At 37.9% G+C, this 27,329-nt stretch overlaps 1 protein-coding gene across 1 annotated transcript in view; it reads right to left on the minus strand.

Moving 5' to 3' along the window:
- Positions 1 to 8,600: 8,600 nt before the first annotated feature.
- The window catches only part of ntrk3a (neurotrophic tyrosine kinase, receptor, type 3a), a 272,491-nt gene continuing 253,762 nt past the window's right edge, over positions 8,601 to 27,329 (minus strand). Inside the window, exon 17 of the mRNA XM_006628882.3 lies at positions 8,601 to 27,283. Within this exon, the coding sequence (XP_006628945.2) occupies positions 27,098 to 27,283 (186 nt within the window). The 3' untranslated portion in view covers positions 8,601 to 27,097. The remainder of the gene's footprint in view (positions 27,284 to 27,329) is intronic.

Here is a 27,329-nt window from a genome sequence, read left to right on the forward strand (position 1 = left end):
TTATTTTTAAATGTATGCGAATGACATTTAGTGTTCTTCACCTAAAAATCACTGGAGTTAAGTTTGAACACGTTCATTTATTTCATAACAAATGAAAATAAGATGTAATTTGTAAATGTAGCAAAATTACCCTACAGTATGACTAAATTACCTAGTATTAAGTCCAGGGGCAGGCACAGAAGTCATTAAGAATTAGGCCAGAAACAAAAGGGAAATGCAAAATGTGTCTGTTTACTTGGGACTCTTCTTCAAGGAAACAATATTTACTAAATAGAAATAAACATTTATCTTAGTTAACAAACTGCAGATACTCCAGCAAATGGTCTACTAACAGTTCTTAAATATACTAGGCTAATATAAGTCAAGATGTACTGTATGACAGCACACAGACACTTACTCACAAAAACTAAACTAGATGACTCACAAAGACTAAACTAGATGACTTCACTGTGAGTTCCAGGTGCTAAAAAACCAGTACACAAATGTGTACAACACAGATTTAAAGTAACAATTGAAACATACAAAATAAACTGTCCTCTATTTTCTGAATTTCCAGAATTGGAAAGACAAAACAGGTGAGTAAATAATGAGAGACCCCAACTGCAACAGCTCTTTGTCATAAAAATCTTTGTTTTTTCTCATCTGCTGCACTTTCAACACATACTGTAGCTTAGTTGTGTTTTGGCATTTAAAGATTCAAATAAACAAGCAATGAAGTCCCGGCACGAGCTGAAAACAATACACGCTATCAGTAGCCCATCTGCACATATTCCCAGTAGCTTACACACTAATAAAAACAAAAGAAAGACGAGTTTTAAACACTGTGACTTTGCTCTGCAACATGTAAATATATGAAAGAATCAATGATGGACATGAAAAAAACAACAATTCAGAACATGATAAAAGAGAGGGGAAACAAAGTCTCCAAAAAAATTCTGGGTAGTTTTTGAAAAAAAGCTTTAAGATACAATATCTAATAGGGAACAGTGATACATATGTGTAATGGCATTGATTTTCTCAAACTTTTAATTTCAGTGTTAGGTAAATCATTTATCCAAATATCACAGTTTCTTTTTCTATGGAAAACACAAACACCAGTGAACTTGAAAAGAACCAAATAAATCTAGGAGTCAAACAAGAGAGTATTCCACTCTTGTTACCTCCAAATCCTAGTGCATGAATTATTCAGCACCTTCCTGAGGTATAAAAAGACTCAAAAGAACTAGTTAATTAACCTGCATCTCAGGTAGTGAGGTTATGGAATTCTTAACAGAAACCAGTACATCTTCATTTCAAGGGAGCAAAATGAAATTGGAACAACTAACCTGAAAGCGTCTGAATATTAATTGCTAATCAGGATCAGGTATTGAAGACATTCTTAAGTGAACAGATCCATTTAGCTTGAATATTTTTTTTTAAACTCCCTAAGGTATTTGGGACCAGAGGACACATGGACATTAAGAAAAAAAATGTTTTCAGGGTGGGAAATAAAAATAACTAATTTAAACAATTGATGGTGTTTGGCTCAAACTGTGAACTAGAAAAAAAAATGCTGTTTTCTGCTTAGCAGTGAAAAAGATTAGTCTTTCTGGCCCATTTTTAGCTCCAGTCTGGTATTGACTTGGCATATTAAACCACTGAAACCTCCATTCAGGCCACTGAGCTGTTAATTAGCCTCTATATTACCCTTTGAAGTGAAATGGCATCTGTTCTGAATAACCACGGATGCACTTGCTCATCCTTATTGCATGAGTAAAGTGTGATGAACACATGTTGAAACAAGCTGACTGCTATTCAAAACAATATAATTCTCTATTCAAAACAAGATGAATTTGCATTGTGACATACTGTACAATGGAAATGGGTTTAAAATACAGCTGATAGTTGTGTTGTAAGTTAAAAATAGAAATAAAGCTAAATAAACCATTCCTGTATGGATTTACAAATGTCCTCATCTCTGCCAGATCATGTGAAAAACAATTCTTGCTTTTTTTTCCCTCAAGAATGTGCAGAAACAGCACATGCACTTTAGAAGTAACAAAGTTGATGAATTGTGATCTATTTAATTGTTAAATAATCATCCTTTCATTATCTTGTAGGCCCTGTGTTCCACATGAATTGTTGTCATATTAACATGTAGTATAACCCTTTTTTAAAAAAACAGACGTTTGAAATAGCAAATGTTGCCTTATTGTTGACCCAAATGGTGTCTTTTTTTTAAATAAAATGATAAAAGAAGAAATTTGTGCCACTTGAGAAAAGGCACAGAATGATCTGCTACAAACATTAGTGTATTTCTGGCATGCTTTTAATTAATTACAATGTGGTATGACATCAAATAAAAGGGAAACACAGACTGATAATAACAAAGTCTGACTTCCTCACAACAATAAACAGAACTGAGAAAGGACACAGCACTCTCACTTGGACCTGACGGAGGTGCCATGTACAGCAGCAGAAATGTTTTGAACATAAAAATATTCGAACCACTTGTTTCTATAAAGCTCCCCCCCCCACTGCACCCATCACTCATCTTTTAAAGTTTACATCCAGGGAGACCCCTGACTCACACTGCTTCATATCCCTGCTTTCAAGGGCCAGTCGATCCGTTTCTGTTGCATTATTAATTAGACACTAATCCAGCCTGGCTGTTGCATATCTCGGCTGAGACATTTGTGCAATAATTCTGCACTCTGATCCACACAGCAAATAAAGTAACACATATATGTATCAGAACATAAACCAGGTCCTGGGCACGTGAAGAAAATACGAATAGGGATCTAAAGGATGAGAGCCATCAGAGGACAGTGGACAGATAAAAGTTCATTAGGCCTTCTTTACAGTTTAGACTACTGGGCTGCATCCTGTAAATGTCACAGAAAATGAGATATTTGTGATTAATGTATTTTAAAAAAGCACAATAATGTTGATTTGTGGCCTACTTTCTTTTTCCATGTCTTTAATATTAGATGTACCCAGTTCCATTAGCATTATATTAAAAAGAAAAGTGCAATTTACCAAGAACTCACATTAAACCTCAGGCAACAGCAGAGAGCTACTCTGCTCAATGATTCGTTTAACTCTTTCTCTTGTAATGATGGGTTGGGAAATGTAAGAGTAGAATATGGTCACTTTGTCTCTTGTCCATCATATTTTGTGTTTGTGGGTATAGAATAAACAAGGTCTGTCCACCAGAGTTTTGGAATGTGTACAATAATAAGCAAAAATATTCCAATGTACCTGGGCAATCAGTGAGGATTAAGGAAAAGGCAGAATCTTCTAAATTTTATGTACACCACTGATTTCATTCATTAATGCTGGCATTAAGTAACCTGTTCCTTCCTTTTCTTTGTTTTGATTTCCATATTGTAAATCCACTTTACATTTAGGGAGGTTATTTTCTCTTAGTTAAGTTTCACATTTGCTGCAGTAACACTGTTAGTCTTGTTCACCCAAACTCCTGCACTGTATAACCAATTCAAAGCTTATGAAATGTCACCCTAATAATACCGAATTGCATACCTGATCCAGATGCCATCTTACACATCTATTCTAATCTGCATTGTTTACTTACCTCTGCTTGTGCTCCTGCAGATTTGCTCTGATTTGTGTGAAACTGTGGTGTTTCAATACTGAGTTCTGAACAGCATGCAGGTTTTCAGTTCCATCTAGAAATTTCAGATTTGTGGTGCAGAGTGTAATAATCTGACTCCGGCGGGGTGGTTACTCCTGACCTGTCTTTAAATATTAAACAGACAATTCAGAAACACCTGAAAGGCAGGGGTAACATCATCAGCAATAGACACTGGGACATACAGTACAGTAGGCAGAAGCATTTTAGTAATGGTCACTCAAACACCCATTAATGTAAATAGCATGACACCATGGCTGGATGTAACAGCCTCTGTAACACTGTTGTAATTCGTAGCACTGTGTACAATACACCTTGTGTGTGTCTCCCTCAGAGTTCTCCAGAAATGTCCATTTCTGTCACAGTTAAAGTCATCTCAAACCTTCACTGGACTGCGCTGTGACCCCTTGCATCCCTACAAGAGCCTGACACAGATAGTAATATTAAAGAAGTTTTATGCATTGTGTCAATGGCATTGTATAATAACTGGAGAATTCAGAAGTATTTGGGAATATTCCCAAGGTCAGATGATCAGATGTGAATTAAGTACTAAACACTATTAAACTTCATATTACTGAATTATACTACACTGTTGTCGAAGTACTTTAGAAATAATGAGAGGGGGGCCATCCACAATTGAAGTGCAGTCTCCACCTGGGTGAGGCACTAGCAGGTAAGGTTGAAGAGGGAGAAACTGCTTCAACAATTAAATTAAGAGAACTTTTATGGAGGCCTTAGTGCACAACACCAAAGCAGAATTTAGCCAGTGAAGGATGGATGTTCCTTTGTATTCTGGTTTTGGAGACTTGTCCCTACAGAGGTAGAAGTAGTCTATTGGACACAAGTCAGGAAAAAAAGCTGGCCAAAGCAAAACCTTGACATTTTTTAGTTGTGCTGTAGTTGTCCTAGTCCTTGTGAAGCACAGTATTGTGTAATTACTGTGAAATCCTCATCAATATTCTTATAGTGGTGGAAAATTGATAGTTCTGGACTGACTTGCAGGAACAGAAAGACTTTTAGTTCATTGTATTGTTGAGCCCTTAAACTGCCCTCAAACTGCATTGAAGCTGTTTTTGTGATCAAGGAGTTTCGTCTTTATACCATATTTGTACTGCATTAATGACTGGCGTGGATTACACAACAGTAAGCACAATGCTTGCCATAAGGTCTCCATGCTAACATTATTTCATTATATGTCTGTACTTAGGTAGAGGAAGAATTTTACGACCACTAAACCCACTGAACTTAAAGTGAACCCACTAAAATACAGAAGCTCATAAACAAGCTTATATTTTATTGGGATGATTATTGCAAGATTTTAATACTTGCTGTACAGTAGTTTACCTTGATAATAATACATGACAGTAGAATACTTTTTTAAACGGGTCAATGCTGTTCTTGTATACAGAGAGCTGATATTAAAGGATAACCTGTCAATAAGTGGCGAAGAACACATTGTTTACTGCTTTATGAAACATCCCTGCAGTTTTATTTAAAACAATCCCAGCCCTACATAAACGATAAGGCTGTTTTCCAGGGTGTGACAGGATTATGCAGAATATTGATCTCATACTTCACAAAACTCTTCATTGGTTTCATTATATTCAAAGATTAAGTTTCATACCTTGATATCTTATCTTATAAATGCTCAGTTACAGCTCCCAGTCACATATAAGAATTACCAGTTATGACTTTTTTATTTCAAGTTATCAAGCCTGCATGAGAGACACAGAAGATAAAAGTGTCAATGAAGTAATACTGTAAGTCCTGTGGGGACTCTGGAGGTCAGTGCCTGTAGCTGCCTTGATCACTCCTATAAATATTTGAGAGCCATAAATCTCTCCTGTGAGTTTCTGAAATCCCCCCTCACAACTCACAAAAGGACGTAATGCTTCAGTATCTGTGCAAGGCAATGAAAGGCAAGGCAATCATGCCCAACTGGTCTCATCCCTTCTGTCAAGCTTGTGCTGCAGGTTATCATTTCACTGCAGGTATGGGAAGAGGGTAATTCTGTGCATTTGCTAGCCCACGGGCCAAGCTGTTGCTGTAAAGTGATTTCTGGGGCTTTAATATATGGCCACAGTGACAGCAGCACCTATATCATGCCTTGGCCTGTGGTGCACGCTGGGAGTGAATGATTTTGCTCAAGGTCATATTGCATGGCCGCCACTGGAGATGTGCCGTGTTACCTGCGCTTTGAAAAGAGATACAATACCTACTGTATGTCTCTGTGTTGGATTATGTGTCTAATAGCAAATTACTTTATAAATACAATCGGTACTTCTGCATGTTTACGTTTCAAAGTGCAGTTAGTGCTGTGACTCAGAGTCTAATGAAAAAAAACATTCAAAGAGCTGCATGCAGTGTATTTGTTAGCACTAACATAATTTCAAGCATCAAGAACAACTTTCTGCAGCAGCTTCCATATGGAAACGAAACGTTGTGGCAACCATCATCTCCATCTGGAAGAAATGGCACTGTACAGCATTTCTCTTGCACAATGCAACTCCACCAAGCTCTTTGAAAGTGTAATACAGAATATTGCCGTGTACTGTTGTTATTTCTTTCTTTTCAGCTAATGAGCAACAGACTGGGATTCCTGTCTGCCATTATAATCCAATGCAAAAGTGCTCCCTGACACAGTGTTCTCAAATGTACAGCAGAGATCCATCTTTGAAGAGACTATTGTATCACACACAACAATTTTGATCTAATGTACTGTACATACAGTACTTACTGTAGGCTGGGGAATGGAGACCAGATAAAATCACAGTTCAAACAGACAAGCCCTGACTAGGATGTCAGGTTGACTCTAGTTTACCAGCTATCCATTTTCCATTTTGAACTTAAACATAGACTGTGTGCAATATTGTCCATATGATTGTAGCAGGCAAAGACCGTTCCCTATCCTCTATGTTACAGAAACATTCAAGGTCCTCCTGGTTCCTGCCTACACATGCTTTGGGAGTTTTTGGTAATACAGCTCTTTTGAATGCATGAGTCTAATGTATTTTTAGATGTGACTGTCATTAAACTGCTTCTTGTCATGTCATGTCATTTTCCAAACCGCTCTGTACCACACGGTGTTGTGGGAAGCCGGAGCCTACCCGGCAAGCAACGAGCGCAAGGCAGGGTACACCCTGGACAGGACGCCAGTCCACCGCAAACCAAGTGCAAATCAATCACACACGGGGACAATGTGGAGCCCATGGTAAAGGCTGAGGGGGGAAATGTGGCCCGGACACCGGGATTACTCCCTGCTTTTATGGAGAAATGCTCAGGGATCTTTAATGACCGTTAAAAATCTATAATGATCTTTAATGAGAATCAGGACCTAGGTTTAATGTGTCATCCAAAAGACAGCACCCACTACAGTATAGGGTCCCCACCATATACTGGGGCATTAGAACCCACACAGACTTGTAGTGCCCCCCACTGGTCCCACTTCCAGCAGCAACCATACTGTAGCTTCCCAGGAGGTCTCCCATCCAGGTACTGGCCAGGCTCAACCCTGCTTAGCAACAGTGGGCTGCCAGCTATGAGCTGCAGGGGATATGGCTGCTGGCTAAACTGCTTCTTCTCAGTGACAATTCCCATCTTATCAATGTTCAGGCATGTGGGCACTGATTTCATTTACAGAAATTGTTCTCATGGAAAGAAACAAATAATGTTTACATTTTGCAGGCATAAAAACTATCACAGTACTGTAGGTCAGATATATGTAGGTCACATTTTCAGGACATAACTTATCCCACTTCCCCAATTTTAATGTTTGCTGTTTCTATTTGTTGGATTTTGTCTTCAAAATTAAAAAAGAGAATTATATTACCACTCTCAATTCAAAGACTTGGCTGGACTTCAAAACCTGACTAAAGCAGAAACAGCTCTTCAGGGAAAATTTATGTGCCTTAGTTGTAATTATATAAAACAATTAGCCCTCATTCTCCACTTTTTAAAAATAAAAAGGGATGTTTTATTTAAATGATCCTGGCCATAAACATATACGTTTTCTGGTTAACTGCACTGAAATCAGGCTGGAGAAACATACATGTAAATAACTAAATCTTTTTTAGTCTTGAACAAACAGAGAAGCCTACCACGGTACAAGTTGCATCTTCACAAACCTCAAAGTCATTTACCAAGTTAGTACTAAAGTTAGGAAACAACACAGATACAGTACATACAATAGAAGAGGACAAAAAGTAGAACCTAAACGTAAATACAGGATATTTAAAACTGAGAACAGGAAAGGGTTGTAGGAGTCTGGAACAAACTATCTAGCCAAGATCTGGTACCCTGATTTCTTTCAACTAGAATCTAGATTAAATCAATGATCCACTTGCAAGCAAAGCAGCTAAACATGCTGAATGGCCTCCTTTCATTTGCAGCTGTACTGTATGTGATGGTTTGTTAAGCAAACATTTGTGTGTTGCCAGAGCAGCCTAGTGTGTCTGAAATTATTTGTCTAAAACAATTATCTGGGAGCTCAACTGTCTCTGTGCTAAGTGCACTTTCTGCTCTGAAATTCAGTTAGCACTTCCTTGAATCTGGGCTGGCTGAGACCTCTCGAAAGTGTGGTTCAACATCACCTTGATTTCTAGTGTTACAGCAACCCCTGCAGCTACTGTAAGCAGGTGTCTGTGGGCCTGCTCTGCTATCAGTGAGGGTTGCATCGGCACTCTCTCTGATGACTCAGTCCTGCTGTTTGTTCTGTCGGGATCACAATGATAAAAGAAGTACTGTATATGCTATACAGTATATTCCTCCCGTGTGGGTACAAGGATTGTTGTGAGAAGAGTTGATTGACTAATATGAATTATAAATTCCCAAAGGCTAAAAAACATTGACAATTGTAGAAATAAAAATATAAAATGTATGATTTTATGGCTTTTAATAAAGAACTATAAACTTTCCTGTTCATCTTCACAATTGATTTTGTAAAAAAAAATACATAACCCAATTATTGCAATTTTCAGTTTATTTATAGAATGTCTACATAAATCATTGTAAGATACATACATAATTACAGCTGTATTTAGTTTATAGATGAAGAAGTTAACGTAACACAGTGATTTAAGATGAAGAGTCACAAATAGAGGAACTGTGAGTATTTTTTACACCTTGTTCCTTCAGCACTCTAAAGAGGTTTGCACATACCGAATAGGAATACTAGAGAGTAATGCACAATCAGCAGGTAGCTAGCACTTCTGGGGTAAAAATACACATCTGCCGATGCCAGAGGGTGCCACACAGATATTATTTATAACCACACATTGCTTAATGGAAATAAAAACACAAAATACTTGCACTCATCACACACCAATTTAAAGACATGTTCAAAAAAAAGGAGTCATGAGACATGTTCCCTGGGATGTTGCTATTAAATCAATCCCAAAGGGCAAAAAAGTGTTTAACACAAATAAAAATAAAATACTAGGATGTATCAGAAAAATGTTTTACAGATTTAAATATTGCAAATTATTATTTTTGAAACACTGGAAGAGAAATATATTAGGATTAAAAAGCTAAATATATTTCAGTACACTGCATGTGGATAGTATCAGTTTGGTATTTGTTTTTAAGTTGCATTGAATAATTTTGGTATACATTTTTTGGCAGATAAGCAAGCTTATTTACATCTGTTTAATTATTTTTGTTTTGGTTAAGATTTCAATTCATTATATGGGTCTTAATGTAAAATAAGATTTTCAGTGAAAGTATCCTTGATGCCCAGTTCATTTAAAATCAGGATATTTTTTACACGGTAGCCAAATGTGTTTCTTTCTTGTGAGTTGTAAACACTATAATATATTTCTCTCCCACAAAGACATATCTAATGTCCATAGATAGATAGATCTTCTCCCATCCCTGCACTTCATAAAAGTGGTTGAATCCTCTTTCAAGTTGTCAGCATCTGATTCCACCAGCAGCAACTACACTGCAGGCGACCCGATTCACAGTCAGCCTGGACCAAACACTGACCGAAAGAGAAGCAGTTTCCTGAAAGATGAAAGCTATTGTCTGTGTGCTGGTGTTCCGTGAGGCATTGTCTGGACTTGTCCTTGTGCTGCCTCTCACATATATTTTTTTTAAATCTGCGCTACTTTATAATCATCAAAGCCAGCCACATACTTTGAGCTTGTGTGTGTGTGTGAAAGCTGAACCTGTTGTGAACAGAGTCTTCTGTAAGTGTGTAGAAAAGAAAATGTGGATGCAGTTCCATTCTGTACTGTGCATTAAGGGGGAACACTGGGAAGAACAGATTGTACAAGCTCACAGTGGAATTCAGCCGGGACACTGGGACCGACATCCCCACTCTGAACGACCAAGTACTCAGGACCTTGGCTCAAAATCTCATCCAAAGGATGACATCTCCCACAGCGCAGATCCCCATTTATCATACTGGGGCAGTGGTGTGGATATTCTGTTTCAGATGAAAGAGCTTACTGGTTCACCAGCATTGCTTACATTTTCATGAAGCAACCAAGAGACCAGCTGGAATGTACTGCATTAACCAGCAGACATTAGGCTTCCAAGATTGTAACTACATTTATAAGATTTAACACACCACTTATTGTCTTTTTTTCCAAATTCATTAACAAATTGCCTTGATGTTTTATGTAAATGTACAGTATGCTTATTCTATTCCCCCATTGTATATTACCCTTAATGCACTCATAGGAATACATCGGACGTGTGATGTGGAATGAGTCTGTGGGCTTGTTATGAAGAGGATTAAGTGAAATAGAAACAATGAAGTCTGGAATGACATCATGCAGCAGAACCTTAGACAAATGGTCACTGACTATGACAGCACAGTAAAGAAGTTTTTACTATTTGATTTTTCTGAATTATTTTGTTTCTTAGAAATTACAGGTCATACCAGAAGTAGAAATAAATGTAAATAAGACCAAGAAATGTACAACCGAGCACAACATGTTTTCATTGTCTCTCTCTCAAGAAAAAGAAAATATGGGCATATTAATTAAAATTGACTTTGTGTTGTCCTAGAGTCTTTAGTAAACAGAAAGTAGTTTTATAATTACCATTTATAATCACTGAGCTCTTTAAAAAACATTTTACTGTATCTGATAATGCACCTCCTGTCAATGCAAAATACTGATAGTCATTAAAACATACTCTAAACTTGTAACATCTGTTATTGATTCATCTAATTTATCATATTATCCACTGCTGTTCATGAAAGAAGATTTACTTGAAAAAATGTAGAAATCAGGCCACTGATTTGATCAACAGCATTGTACTGTGTATAGAAAAGTCACAAGGCTGAAGCAATTATTTAGTTTATCATTGCTTTAGTGCATTTTGATTTCTTATGCCTAATTTCAGCATGATTGAGCACAGTCAATTTTAGATGTGGGGCTGGCAGTATACTATTGCTGACTGTTGAGAAACCTCCTACACAGAACTTTGCAAACCCTCTGCAGGAACACAATCAGAAGGATGATGAGTTATGACTGATTTTACTTTAGTAAGGACAGAAACCCTGCACATAAAATATTGCTTTTATATAAATATAATATTCATTTACTTTTTCTAGTTGTCTTTATTCTGCATTATTGGAAATTGCCTTCTTCAGAAATGTTGGTTTTGGTTTGGAGACATTCCAAAATTTTGGAATTAAAATATACATTTGTGAATTAAATAAATAAATATAACCCTTCATTACAGGTAATTGGCCAAATTCCTCATATTTCAATTTATTTATGTGCTTTACTTTTCAACAAAGGTAATTGTACCTGTAAATCGACGTCGCTTACAGCAGGGGAAAGCACTTGGATTTGGAATTTCTTGCTAGCCCCAGGGAAATGTAACCTATAAAGAGAGTTTAGTAAATCTGAGACCTCTGGCCCCAGCCTCTCTGCCAACTCTGTTTTTAATCAAGGCTTATGTGTGTTCAGGTGCCCAACATCACTGTGTTTGTTCTCAAGAGGATTAACTCACGACACAGCTGCTGCTCCTAATGAAGAAAGTGAGATCAGTTTATTTCCTGTAAGTTACCCGCCATAACATATTGGCATCTGGTGGGTCATGCTCACACTGTGCTTCCCTATATTAATAAATCAGAGGCATCAAACTCCTATAGGTCGTTTTGTGCTTTTCAGAAGGCCTGGGACACGAAAAGCCTCTGACCCATCTATCCGGCACACTCAGGGGCAAGAGCCTCTGGTCTTTTATTACACAGAACCTTAGATATGTTTTCCAATAATTAAAACGAATATATCAGAAATTTAGTGAATCGGAAAAATTGCTAGACCACTTACTGTATAAATCAATACATTATATAGTAAGTGACCGAGTGGGAGGACTCAAGAAGATGGAAGTCTGGAGGGGGGTGGGGTTGGGAGATCATTCTTCATCATTACAAAAGCTAGAATCGGCCTGGAAAAGTGAACCAGACTCAATTCATAGTGGTTACACATTTTCTTATGAGTCTCAGTACCAAATTAATAACTATCTAGGAAACATCTAGCAAGAGATTGAACTCTTCAGGTTTACTTCATTTGAGCCAAAAAATATTGTAACAGAGCTGCTTCCAGTTTTCCAGCAGTGTCCCAAATTTCTGCCTGATGCTGGTCTTGATGATATCTGGTTTTCCCACTTCTTAATATTGTTCTGCAATTTAATTATTTGGGGTTTAACTAATTACACAGCTAACATAGATGGTATTTCACAAATCCACTTGTTTTTTGTTTAATGTTCTCATTTAACAAAAATGAATTAATTTTGGAAATACTCTTTACACTGCTTTAATAATGCAAAATTGTAGCATTTACATACTGTATATAGCACAAAAAGAAGCTCAACACTACAGGCAGTGTCTCAGTTGACATTGAGATTCTAGCTTGGAACAACACTGGGCAGATGTTTTTTTACCATTCTACTGAATGCTTCAAGCAATAATTGTGAGATTTCATAAAGGTCATGTCATAATGCGTTGTATTAGAATTGGGAATTTAAGTCAGTTTAAGTCAACTTCTGTGCTCATTTCCAGACGATGACCAGAGTGCCTAACAGAAGCAGGCTTCCATAAAACACATAACTAAATTATCCAATTGGGGGGGGGTCTAGTTGACCCTTAATATTGTGCATCGGGGCAAGTGGTGTATAAGGCCATGCTTTGGAAATCTGTTTTTTTAGAAGACAACAAGCACTTCAGAAAGGTGACTTATGATGTAAATAGAAAGCACTCCCAACACCAAAACACCGAACACATGCTCCAGCTGCTTTGAAAGGGTCAGGTGGATTCCAAGCAGCAAATCCTTTATCTGTTTACTGTTAAATGTGGGAGGGGGATGGAGAGGGTCAATGAAAAATAAAAACTATTGCCTACCATTATAAATGACCACACAAAATGTTAAACTACTGCATACCGCTTCAAACCATAGTCCCAACCTAGTACCTGCAGCAAGCCACATGATCGTACTCTTGTCCTGTCAGCCCACTCCGGGCACCTCCCTTTCCCCCTGGCAGACATCACTGAGTCCCGACTCCCTTCTCAGATGTTTCTTTCAGTTTTTTTTCTCTTTCCAAGTTTCTGGTTGGCACAGATGGAATGCTTTCCCCACCCTCTCCCATGTCTTCCTCAGCAAGAACCTTGTCAGAAAGAACGGTGGTCAGCCATGAGCAGTAAAGTGCTGTAGGCAAGGATTTCTGGTCCGAATCCCCAGGCCTTCCGGTAATATCAAGCAAAAGCACATCCGATAGTGCTGCAAAGTAAAAAGTCACACCTCTAAGCTCCATAGAGTACCAGCAAAGCACAGCGTGTCCCAGAAATAAAAAAAGTCCACTCGGGCGCTCAGTGACCTGACTAGAGGGCAGACATGAGGGAGAAAATTCCTGATAAGTGTTACATCTTTCCTTTTATGTACGGATCATTAAATAACCTTGAGTGATCTATAGGCTTACACAGCTTCAAGCTTTGCGAGGTGTAAATAGAGCTGTAGGATAGCTGTTCTTCAGCACATGTTCACTGTGTCAGGGGTCTTTAACTCAATTCCTGAAACACATCCAGGTTCCCAGTGTTCCATCAGAAATCCCAATGCGTTATCTACTGTCGTGACTATTACATTTTTAGGAAAGATTTTAAAACCTCTCCATGGGATATTACATTAACCTACTTGAAACCTTTTAATCGTCAACTGGCTAAAAGCAAAAGCAAATATTTGGAAAATATTTTGAATATACAGTACAGAGTAATTTAGGCCTTAAAGTTGGGACAGTAAAAATGAACTGTGTCCATCAAAGATTGGAAATGAAGATCCTGAGACTGTGAAAACCAAGCTGTTCAAAGGCCTACAAGCTACACCTACCAGCAGTATATATTGAATACATCACTTTCAGTTAAATAAAAGCCATTAATTGTGTCATCTCCTTCACTACCTCCCTAAAAGATCTACTAATACAGACTTCAATCCAAATGAACCATACATATTTGCCATAGAAAAAAGAACTTTGCCGTGTCTTTATTCCTTCACATAACCTTAAAGTCCTCAGGTCATATTAATTGAATATGTGATACAAATGGTTGAAAACCTCATGGGTTTTTATATTCTGTAATACGTCAAATGAAAACTAAAAGAAAATGAAGGCGCAGAAATTGAGCCCTTTCAGGCCTTTTTTGATATTGTAATGGGAAAATAACTTTCTAAATATGTGACTTGCTGATGGCGGTAAAAAGATTTCTTTTTTTCTAAGCCTACTGTAGCTTTGGTGATCATAGAAGCGTTCAGCCCTTTATGGCTGTTAAGCCCTGGTCCAAGTTTAGGGAATTAAGAAATATCTTGCAAGCAGTCTTTCCTATGATATTATAATAGCCCAAAGGCTCTGATTTCTAGTGAGCCATGGAACATAAAAATATAATATTGCAGCTTATCACTAAAATACACACTGCTTTTGGTAGTTGCTGTGTCTTTATGGTGAAAAAAATCAAGATCGGTTAATAGACAAAGTAAAATAAAGATGTGTTTATTTTGTCAATGTGTTACATTGTCAGATTAAAAAGGTGGTGTCATAGGTTTGGAATTGTTTGTTTTTATTATTTAGATTGTCAGTCCTCCCTGTTATATCCATACTGTCCTATAAAGTCTATTACTTTCACAGCACTACTGTCACGTTTCCTTCAAGACCTCCAGAGAAGTAATTTACTTCAATGTCAAAACAGCACAGAAACTTCACTATTTATTATTAATATGCATGTGTCTCAGATGTTTTGAATTCACAGTTTTCTTAAGGTTTCCTTGAAAGTAAATTGTAGGGGTCAAGGAAAAAAAAAAGAAAAGCTGAAGAGGGTACCTGCACGATCTTTCAGAGCCTAATCATAGATGCTGAAAGAGGGGTTCTCTTCTGTTAGATTCCTTTTAAATAACATCAGTATCGCATTAATGTTCCATCTGCCTAACTGGAATGCTACCTTTGCCTTGAATATCAATATGAGGAAAGGACAGACAAGTTAAGGTTTCCATGACAACACAACCTCTGCATTCTGTATACTATGAAAACTGGCAAGTCTGAGCAGAAGAAAAAAAAAATGTTATCGATAGGCAATACAAAAGCTCCCCTATGTGCTAGATTGATAAATTATTCAAGCCTCATTTTAAAACACTCTGCAATACAGAAAGTCAATATTTTTTCCTCTCAGTGTCATCCGAGTTAATATCATAAAGACTAGAGACATCATGGATAATGTATAAAGTTCTGCATGCAGTTGGGTAAAACTTTATCCTCTAAGAGAGGTTGAATTGTATGTTTGCGTTGCACTAAATATGGTTTTGATGCATTTTTTATATGTACAGTATAAAGAATGTCACACAGTAATACATACTACATGAAGAGTAAACTCCATATACAGATTTTATACACATATTATATGAGGAATTTAAGAAAAGACGGCATTGTTCTTTAACACTGCACAGTGAAATAAATGTCATCTTTAAATGCACAATTTGCTTTGAGAACTTGTACCAGTCTTTATCTGAATTCTTACATTGCTACCATCCACAGCTCTTTCGTAAAGTTCAAAAGGTTATCCCTGAGCACTTTGTCGCAAAGTTATCCCAACCAAAAAAGTCATGGGGATTCAGATCTAGATAATGTGGCCACTGCAACCAACTGGACAAAAGCATCTTTCAGAAGGACTTGACATCACTTAGCCCTCTGAACTGTCGAGGTAGGTTCACCTTCCAAATACCCACTGTTCCATTTTTTCCTTATAGGCCTTGTTTTTAATTTTAAATAATTTGCTCAAAATAAGGTAACTATCTGTTGCACAGTCTTCTGAGTTTTTCTGAGGGGTTCTGTTGCACTACAGGATAATTTGGCAGACTGTGATTATCTTTACTTCAGCCAAAGAAGTTCAAAGCATGATGTACTGTAAGACAATAAAGGAACTAACTAATTCGAGACTCTAGAGAGCTTCGTGTTTGGATGACAGAGTGAACTGAGAGGGTAGTCATTTGCCCTCATTACCACCGCTTTGAGAAACGGGTTCTTCATTTTGGATTAGCTTTGATGTGTTAAGATTGTACTACAGTACCTCACACAGTCCTTCCCTTGGTGTGAATAAGAAAAATAGTTTTTAAAATAAGTGTGCAAATAAAAGTCATGCAGACTCAAAGACTGGTGCTTTCCTATGGCAGATGTAATGCAATTTATTTAAGCAAGACTGTGTCAGTGATCCACATTAATTATCCAAGCGGTCTATACTTCCATATATACACCTGAATTACTGAATTACTCTCTCACAATATACTGAAACAGAATTGATCTCCAAAACCAAGCCCACTTGACACCATAATGAAGCAAATTTTTGATATAATCAATTTTATGCAGACATTATTTTTAAGAATCGCTTGGGATTTGCTTCTGATCATGAATTGTTAACACTCTTTTTAGATCAGCCAGTATGACATGAAACTGGTTCATTCTAAGTAGGTTTAGCAACAATTTTTCAGTGGTTTGTTTAGATCCTAATAAATGCAAGGGAGATGGCAGAGTATATTGGGCGTAGTCCGCCTTGTTAAGGGAATAAGAAGCCACATTTGTAACAAGAGCCGGTCCTGACTCCCATGTAGTGTGTAGTTTAGGAACCTGTGCAGACGGAATAATCCGGAAGTGACTGGAGAAGGGCTACGGGGAAAACACAGTGAGGAATGGAAGGGATGGCGAACAGGGGGCAGTGCTCACAGTGTATCCAGGAGCAAACAAGTCCAAAAACAGTCCAATATAGGAAATCCAGGACGCAGTCCGAAATCCAAAACCAGGTGATCTAACCAAGACAAGACGATTAAAATCAGAAACGGGGACAAGGAACTAGGAAATTAAAAATACAGTTATGAGGCCAAGCGCTCCCAGGCTTGGACTCAGCTTGGTCCGGACGCCGTTAAGAAGCCTAAGCCTTCGAGCAGCGGACGTAGGGCGACCTGATTATAGGCCGGCCTCCGGGCGTTTGTCTTCCAATTCAAAGCCCTAAGCTACCGGAGCACCGGGTTTAAATAATAACTGGAATAACGGTGAATTCAGGGACAGGTGTACGTGATAATGAAACAAACACAAAAGGGTCAGAGCGCCCTTTAGAGGAGGGATGACGATCGTGACAACATTGGAAGGATGAGTCTGCCCAGACCCCCTTCAGATTGTGGCAAATGAGCCAGGGAGCTGCTACAAGAGTGTAGATGGGGTTGTGGGAGGGGTATAAGAAAGAAGCACTATGGAAAAGCAGAGGTGCGAGGGGTTATGTACAGTATGCAGGCAAGAAGAAGTGAGATTAAGATTGAAACCTTTTCTATTATCCAGATTTCTATTATCACTCTGTTATAATTCCATATATTTTAAAACAATGTAACAGTAAATGAAGCAGCAAGCAAAATGTTACAGGTTGCAGGTCAAAATTTGAGAGAAATATTCATTTACATGAGGTCTTCTTTTTTAGAGGAGAGAAATGGAAAAAAACAGGAAATTCAACACTCAAACACCACAAATTATTGCAGTGAGGAATGGAAAGGTCTGACAGTGACTGAAATATTTGAAAAGACTGGAATACTAAGTGACCTTTTGTGGAAAAAAGATTTTTTTTCTCTTAATATACAATACGTGTGTTTCTCTGTGAAGCCCTGGTGCTAGCAGGGGACTTATGAAGACAACGGAAATGGAATATATTTTAAGAGGCCATACAGCACTTTTAGACAATGAAATGTTACGGCACAAGTACCTGTCCTGACTGCTGGAGGGAGGATTGAAACAGCTCCCATTTCCAATGCTACAGGCTTGTACTGCAGATGCCACACAGCCTTTGCAGTAACTATTGAGTCTTAAACCCGGGAAACCCTGACTAGGAGTCCACACAGCCCTGACAGAGAATGAATGCTTTCACTGTACACAAAATCAGCAATTGACTTAGCCAAAGTCTTCAGCAGTATCTACTGTAGACCCAGCGGCTCTATTTTTAGCATGAAACCCCCTAGAATTCCAATGTGGTTTATTGTAACAATACAAATAATTATGTTTTTTTTTTATTAAATGCAAATTATTCAGTGAAAAACAAGTTACCAGACTCCTAAAAAGTAACATAGCAAAAGTCTTGCAGGCTGAGAGATGGTGCCACTAGGAGACAGAAATAACCTTCAGTGTTACAATTTTCTTTGTTCGCCTGACACTTTTCATGTCTGCAGTACAGTTAATCTTATTTTATTCTGTTGACAGCAATTAGTACAACAGCCAGGACTGAAACTCCTATCAGTATCTACAGTATGCTACACAATGTCCCCCCCCCCCACACACACACACACACACACAAGCTCCTGCTTCCAGCTGGTCCTCAAAGCACATTTAGAGGTTCCCACTTCCCGTTGCCCCAAACCCCTCCGACGCTACCCCATCCCCTTTGTTGCCTCTCCGAACATCTTTCAAATCCCCAGAAAGCTGACAGACTGAGAAGGAGACCGGAACACACGTGGGTTTGAAGCCCCGGACTGGAGGTTAGATTCCTCTTGCATTCCAATGAGCCTCTCTCTCCGAAAACTCCAGGCACTGAGGTTAATCTAGATGTCAGCGTCTGCTGACAGCGCAAGAGATTGCTCCAGGGTGACATCCCATCTGAAGTCTTAATACCACAGTCAATTTCCTTCAGCCTCCAGGAAGCCAAGCAAGCTTTTTCTGGGTGAACTGTATAGATGCACATGGTAGCACTTTTTTTTACACCCGCTTGCTCTGTAGAAAATCTCTAAAGCAACACTTATCCAATCCAGTGTTTTGCTTAGGTTCACTTTTATCAGGTAGCGAACGTAGGCAGGTTGTGTGATCTTTTGTCTTTCTCTCCCACGCCTAGTATCAACTTCAAACTTTCCCTCCTCCTCCTCCCCCACATGCAGAAAGAGAGCTCCTAAGTGGATTTGTTTTCCAACGAGGCCGTGGGATATTCATGTCCAAGTGCAACAGGGGTTTCTCTTTGGGAGTGTTTTAAATTAAGGCAGGGAATGTCACTATTTACTTCATTTGCTTTTTCAAATGAATTAAAATGAAATGATCTCATTTTGCCTGCTTTCAGAAAAAAACAAAATCCATGCTGGTATTAAATAGAACCCATATCACGGCATGCTGTGGTTGAAATTACAGAGTGCTGTGTTATATATAAAAAAAGTCGTCATTAGACCTTGCACAGTGTCTGTACTGGATTTGTTGTGGGGAATGAAAAGATAGCCAATAGAAAAACAAATTCAAGACTTTGTTGCTTTAAAGAGCATATCTGTAATCTTTTAACTTTTGTTTTCTGGAAGTGGAATAAATCTGCATTAAAAATTAGAATCCTGATTTAATGCTTCAGAAGTGTCTGAGCAACTGTTTATGCTAACAATATGATTGTTAGGTCCATGTTCAAGTTCAAGTCAATTATTGTATACTGTATATAGTATATATATATACACTCAACAGTATTTAGCTTGCATGTTTTAATGCCCAAAGTTGGCACATGAACAGCTCAATAAGAAAGATAAGCAAAAAGAAAAATGATACTAATAAACTACACACAACACGCTATGTTTTATGAGACAATTTCCTGCTGGAGTCCAACAGTCTTCATCAACATGAAATCTCAGCAGGGGATCAGGTAGTGGGGTAGCTAGTGTGCAGCTTTACTGAGCTGCAGGCCCTGGGCTATGGAGAGCTCTGAGAGAATTCCTTTCAATTGCAATGTTCCGGTTTCTTGCCTTGCTCTCTGCTACTCTCTCAATGATTAAAGGCCTTATACCATTCATCAGGGCTCTGTTGCTTGAGCCGTGAAGAGAGACGCAATACTACTAGCATAGTAAATCTGCTTTGTGTTCTCTCCAGCTGCCCAAACAGCAACAACAGAAAAATGCCTTGCCGTTCCACTGCTCAAACAGGTTCGTCAAAAAGACAGAGACTTGTCTGACCCTGAGCGATTACAGAGGCAGGCCATCCTGTTTAAAAGTTATCCAAAGATAACTGCCAGGTGAAGTCATTAGATTCACTGTGACCTTTTGAGCCGCCTCCCCGTCACAGTCTTGTCACACTCACTCTCCTTTGATTATGTCGCCTCCATCCCTGAGTGACACTTCTTTTATTTCTTTTCTTTGCTGGTGACCTTAAAGGGCAAGTCAAGTATGCATGAAGATACATTTTTTTTGTATCTTTCTTTATTACTTTCACCGCCAATATTACTCTCTCCATGGGTCATTGAGCACTGATTAGCTCTATGGTAAATGGAGTGGAAATGGTGGTTTTGGCTGGTCCCTCAGACTCTAAGTGAGCACACATACTGTACACACACTCACACACAGACATTGACATTTCTGAAACATTAGGATACAGAGACAACTAAACATTGTTTCAGCATCAAGAGAGGTAGTCACACCAAAGCTACCTCCATTTATATACTAATTTCTGTTCAATATGCTCTTAATCCAGGAAATAGTGCAGCAATAGCCTACTGTATGTGAGTATAGTATGTATGTGACTTGTCCACACCAGAATCTTGAATACACTTCATGCTATTAATCTTATTGACAAGTTTTTCATAGACAGACAAAAAACAGGTTCACAGCTAGCTTTAGGCCAAGGTTGTGAAAGCAGTCATAGCCAATACAGTATGTTCAGTATGCCTTGTAAATTCCAAATCTTTGCAATAACATACAGTGTGCTGTATGCCACAATAAAACGCTTAATTTAAAGTATAACATATATACAGTATATGTTATCAAACGTGTTATTGTTAGCACTTGCTTCACCAAAAGCAAAATCTTAGCTGGACTATAGTAACCGTTCTTCTCCATTAGATCACCAGATACATTTATCCAAAACTTCCCAACTTCATGTGACTAAAATAAGGCCTTTTAGTTACAACTCATAAGGCTAACAGAGATGCTAAAGGAGAGCAGAGTGGTGTCTTGCCAGGATTTCCTGTTCATCCCTGCCAAATAACAGGGAAGGTTTCCACATGAACAGCGAAATTAGCCAAGTGCTGTATTGCATAATCATTCTCAGCCTCCTCAATGTTGCCTTTGAATATCTTCACACAACAAGTGGGTGCCTTCCTTCTCATTAGTGAAGTACAAAATTAAAGCCAGATAGCGCCCTCTCCTCAAGCTGTCCCACCGATTGAAAAAAAAGGAGTGAAGCTAAAGACCTCCCTTTGGTAAGAAAAGAAAGTATGAAAAAGGTCAAAGAGAAAGAGTTATTCATTATTTGATAATTGACACTCAATACTCAATTAAAAATCTGGTAGACTGAGTAGTCTTACTAAATCTTGAGGGCACACAGGTGAAAGATTAATTACCTACAGTAAATGCAGTCACAGACTCATCAAAAGCCATGCTTTATTTTACTAAGGATAGACATGACCACTGGATTCTATCAGCAGATAGCCGAAATTATTGCAGACAAAAGCAATATTTGAAACCACTGGGTAAGTCACTTGGGCAACGCAATGTACAGTTAATAGCAAGTCATAAGATCTAGGTACATTAAGTGGTTACATAAAAGAAAGATATATGAGGTAGCTGGACCAGAGATTAAAGTTCTTTTAAGTCATTCCCCCAATCTATTATTGAGACAATAATTCACTACCAAATCAGAAACATTTTTTGACTGCTAATCTTCAAACGACCCCATCAGCAGTACTTCTCAATCCTGAATTTAAATCACTGTGATTTTTCTGCGGTCCATTTTTAGCTTAAGGGGTGCATACAGTTAAAGTATGTGACTGGCGAGCTCAGAGTCATGTGACACACTTCAGTTCTCTGATTGGATATTGCTCAGCCCTTGTTGTTTGGAGTAGGATCTGCTCTGACCAGCACATTGCCAGAGGCCAGTAGAACAGTAACAGGAGGCTGCTGGAGGTTTTAAACAAGATAGTCTAAGCAGGATACAGTTAGAAGGGATACATGTTGTCAGCAAACTGCCTGATGTAATGAGGTCTTAAGAGATGTCCATGTACTGAAATTTGTCTGTTTTCTCGCAAGACACCTTGCCACCACACCCACATCACACTTTGGTTCTGAGCAAACATAATGAAGCCAACCAAGAAAGTACCTAGAGATATCCCTCCCCCTATTCTTGTCCTTTCATGAAAGCGCTAAAACCTCCATAAGAGAAGCTTTTATAACCCCCTTCTTATCCTATTAAAATAAAGTGGGTGTATCTTCCAGTGTGGGAAGAACAACACTATACCGTTTAGCAATGCCACTGAGCTCTGTTGGAATACAAGCCTAAAGACACCTCTCACATAAAACAAGCAATACAGAAAGCTTTCTTTTCATTACTTACAAAAATCTGCTGCTTTTCTTCATGTTCACCCTGGAGAATTGAACATATCTGAACATCATTCAATTTTAGCATCAATCCTGCACCCAATTATTAATAAACATAAATGTATTGCTAGGGATGGCTTTGTCAGTATTTATTTTCTTCTTTGCAATGAAATTTTCCATTGAACAAGCAAGTTGTTTTTTTTTCTAAGTAGCTATAACATTTATCCTTTATTGTATTTTGTGAAATCAAGATGTGATATTTGATAGGCCAATACTGTGACCTCTCAATTCATTTATTAATGACTCGTATGAAACATAATAATAACATACAAATTTGAATCTCAGAAGAACAAACAGGACATAGTATAACATAAAAGCAATGCTATGATGCCAGTTTCATTTAGTAAGTAAGGCAAATTACTGAATTTCAGTAAGAAGGATCATAATCCAATATGCCATTGAAAACTATATGACTTTACTTCTTTGATTTATTTTTTGCTAACATCACTCTCCTTGGGACAGCATACAGTACTGTAGGTTGATAGATCAGGAAAATTGTGTACAAGAGACCTTGTTTTTTGAACATTCAGTCTATAACCTTTTGAAGCTGAAAGCAAAATTTGTCAGTTTTCTCCCCAGTTAGCGTCCAATTCAGCATGAAGACTTTTTTATGCACTGTTTAAATTCTGTAGAGTGCCCCTAGCGAATTAGCCAATGATGGATTTTTTTGTAAAATTATAACCAGTTAAGGAAGCATGTTTCCATTAAAAATTAGCTTAGGTTTAGGCAGCCAAGTGTGAAAGATTTGTGGAGTTACTGAGGGCAGCTTTCCTTTACAACATTTCAATGACGAGAACAGGCCGCCTTGAAAATTATCTGATGCAGTGACTCTATCAAAGGATCTCCAGATAAATGAATAAATGTCTAAATCACACTGTAGACATAAATATTAAAGTAAAGGACATCTTATCAGATAGGAGTGTGTATCTCAGTACTGTCTTGAAAAGGCTTTGCAATTTCCCTTTCTATGAAGACAGCATTATCTTTGAAAATGCAGATGTACTTTCAAGATTTGGACCTTAAGACCTAGGTCTTCAGATATAGGCTATTTTCCTCTATTTCAAATTACAGGGCTGAGAGACAGTGCTACAGGGCAAACAAGAACTAAACAGTGACTTCACCCAGCCAGATTGAGAGCGAAAAGTACCAACAAGTCATTCATTTTCAGGCCTTAAGGAAAGTACCTGATATATCTCAGTTACTCTCCCATAACTTATGAAAAAAACAGGCAGGAATGTTTTAACAAATTGGACATCAATGTGGAATCAATGTGCTCACACCTCAGTTTGAGGTGAAGAATGTAAGAAGCAATGGCCACTTCAGGGAATGCTGGAATGATTTACAGTATGCTTCCAGAGAGAGTGGAAAGCTGAGATGGACTGGCTCTTTTAAAAGACACTGTTCATAAAGACAGGTGTTTGAAAATCTTTAGTGCAGAGTATCCATCTTAACGTTTTACTATGATTCAATAGCTTCTTATAGGTCTTTTATTTAGGATTTCTGAACTCCATATCAGAAGCCATCAGGGTTAAAATAATCATGACTGCTTCATAAAATAAACTCACCTACAGTATAGAAGCTCACATTCTATGGCCTCACATGTACTATATACTAACATGATTATAATGATCTACATATTTTATCTCAGTTTTGGGCTCCACGTGTACTCCATGTTTTGTGAATGTCCCAGGCATTACCATTTTAACTAAGCAATTGAATAATCTTTTTTCATGTGCGTGCTTCATTTATTGCACTAATCCCTTAGATAATGCTCACTTTTTATACAGCACACAACGTGACACAAACTATAGACATATGTACTCCTGGACATGTTTTAAGTGGACAGATCAGCATCTTTGTAAAAGACACCTTTGCAGTTTATGTGCTCTATATAACATTAATACATAGCTAGTACATAACAAAATTAAATGTCATTTAAATTTTTAAAAGTGTACCTACAGTATTAATATACAAAACACATGGTACAAGAAATGGTAACCAAAAACAAGGTTAGTATTATGATGAGGTGACAATAAATAGATGATATTAAGGAGACGTGGAAGGTGGACTTTGTCCATTTTTAAAACAAAAGAAACTCTTTGCTTTGACTAAGACCATTAAATTATCAAAGAGTGTATAATACAACCGTAATAAATGTACGCTTCTTGAAAATTGGTTTTGGAGACATTGAAAAAAATAATATAATGAGTCTGTAATCCTTCATACAATTACCACTAGAACCTGAATTACCATTAGACTGCTTTAAAATTTGAAATTTATATGCTTTGCAAAAGTAGCTCATTAACATGGGGGACTACTGGTGTATTTTGTCCCTCTGTGGGGATTCCATATTTGTCAATAAAATGTGTTAATTTAGCAACATCCTATAATAAGATTATTAAAGTTGTCCAGACTGCTCACACGAAAATACTGTAAATTTGCTAGATGTGAAAGAATTTTCTAAAGAAATTCTGCAGTATAAACAAGTGAATTGCACATAAAGCAACAGGTGCATCAGGTAATTAATCTTTGTGTTCAATCTTCCTTGAAGCCAGTACTAATCAGTGGAGAATTATGGAGCTCTCATGGAAGATATACCCATCTAAAGACTGAATTCCCTTTGTTATTCAGCAGGATTAGTAAGAACACTTGGATTATAGGATATTCTACAGCTTTTTTATTTTTTCGCCACTACCACTTGAGAATAAGGCAGCCTATGCTGAAAGACTGTTTAACTCTACACATGAGAATCCTTCAGATAATACATTCTTAGGATGCCAGTCTTATGTCTACATTGTTCCATGTAATACTAAACATACAGTACCAGGTGTGACACTGATCTGGTTTCCAAGTCTTAGAAATGGGAGGTAGGTATGACAGCTGCATGGATGAAATGTACTTTTTAATGGATGCTAATTCACACAAAAGAAGGATTCACAGTCTTGTATTAATGCATAAAGCTATGTTATTAACTCTAATTTTATCATGTAAATGCTGTCTAATGTTGATGCTTGAGCCATGCTTTACGAGTTGGAAAATGTTATTGTAAGAGGTATAACGCTGATTATGTGACAAATACTGTATCACTGTAAAATTAGGCATTAATCGGCACTGAGTAATATTTACATTTGTCAACCTATACATTTGTCCACCTTATGAAGACTTTCCATAATTACACAACAGGGATGGGTCAAAATCTCATTAGAACCCCCATTCTGTATTCTGGATATAGGGATTCAAAGGCATCAATGGAAAAAAAAGTGGATAGAAAATGGCTTTTCTATACTTTCACACTGAGTTCATTAATTGGTGTTTCTACAAAGAAAATTATCTTTCTAAGTTTACCATCAGGTAAATGTTCCATATTTTCTTCCAATTAAGTCATGTGGCTTTCCTGTATTGCTCTTCCCTTTGATTTCCATAAAACACATGAGCCATGGTTGGGGAAGGAGTATCTGTTTTACACTAGGTAGTCTTTCCAGGAAACACCAGACATGCACTGGAACAAAAAGTGCAATGGTATGTCACCTGCTGTTGTGACTTGACAGCATGAAATAAGAAAACGTTTATAAGGGCTCCTTCCTCAGATCATCTGGGGCTCCTTACCACAGACTGCCTCTTCGTGCGTCTCTCAGTTTCTCTCACTTGATGCCTCAGCTACTGATGTGACCCTCAGCCAATATTAAGGTAAGATTACACATTATAAGTGTACCTGTGTGACAGAAATGAGGTGCTCTAACTGAAAAAAACATACATTCTCTGATAATGGCCAAACTAAAAATGAGAAAAGCTTCTCAAATATTTATAGAAATAACTCACCGTAACGGCACTCCAAGGAACTAAAATAATCTAAGTAGGGAAAGAAATAAATTAACATAATTCTGTGACACTTATATAAATTTACATTATATACATTGAATTATTAAATTAGGTTGTTCAGATTGACCTGTGGGTTCCTCATTGCTAAGAGTTCTTACTCTCACTGATTTGTTTTCCTTTGCAGTGGAAAATCCTTTTGATGCCTTTTCCAGCATCAGGGATACAATCCAACCAATAAGAAGGCAGAAAGGCTTTCTTCAGGAAGTCCTTGCCACCTGCCTGACTTGGCCACTGTAAGCAGTCATTTCCAAGCAGTGACACGCCCTTAGCAACAGACATGGGAGACATCCACACTTCGGAAAAAAATACCCAACAAACTAACGAACCAACAAAATAAATAAAAATATATATATATTATATAAAATAAAAACCACAGGGCAGTCGAATCTTCCATCATCTGTCTGGATACTAAAAAGCAAACATATCGGTTTCCTTGGTTGTTTTTCTTCAGGGTTTTTTTGTTTGTTTGTGAAGGAGGCCATTTTCAAGAATAAAAGATGTATCCTTTTTGCACGGTATAATTCTGTACATTTTATGTGCAGGTAAACAAAATCTAAAAGTGCTTTATTTTTTCCTTGTAAAGACTGGTATCCAGTGTATCGAAAGGTGTAGCAGGCACTTAAGTCCATCCCCGTCATGTAGGTGTTTTGACTGTGGAGTAGTAAGGTACACGTTGTTTGGTTATTCCTGGATTGCATTTGTCCACCTGCTGCAGAGAGACAGGCAAGAAACCCAGCCGTTGCTAGCCCAGGATGTCCAGATACACAGGTGTGGCTTTACCCAAGGCATAGAGGATCTTCTGGATGTCCTTGACGTTTAGCCTCTGCTGTGGTTCCCTCTGCCAGCAGCCCAGCATGATGTCATAGACCTCCTTAGGACACACGCGGGGTCTCTCCAGGACCCGACCTTGTGTGATGCATTCGATGACCTGAGGACAGGAGAAAACACAGGTCAGAACCCTTGGCAGCATGGCA

Source organism: Lepisosteus oculatus, chromosome 5, assembly GCF_040954835.1.
Source record: "Lepisosteus oculatus isolate fLepOcu1 chromosome 5, fLepOcu1.hap2, whole genome shotgun sequence".
Lineage (NCBI taxonomy): Eukaryota > Metazoa > Chordata > Actinopteri > Semionotiformes > Lepisosteidae > Lepisosteus > Lepisosteus oculatus.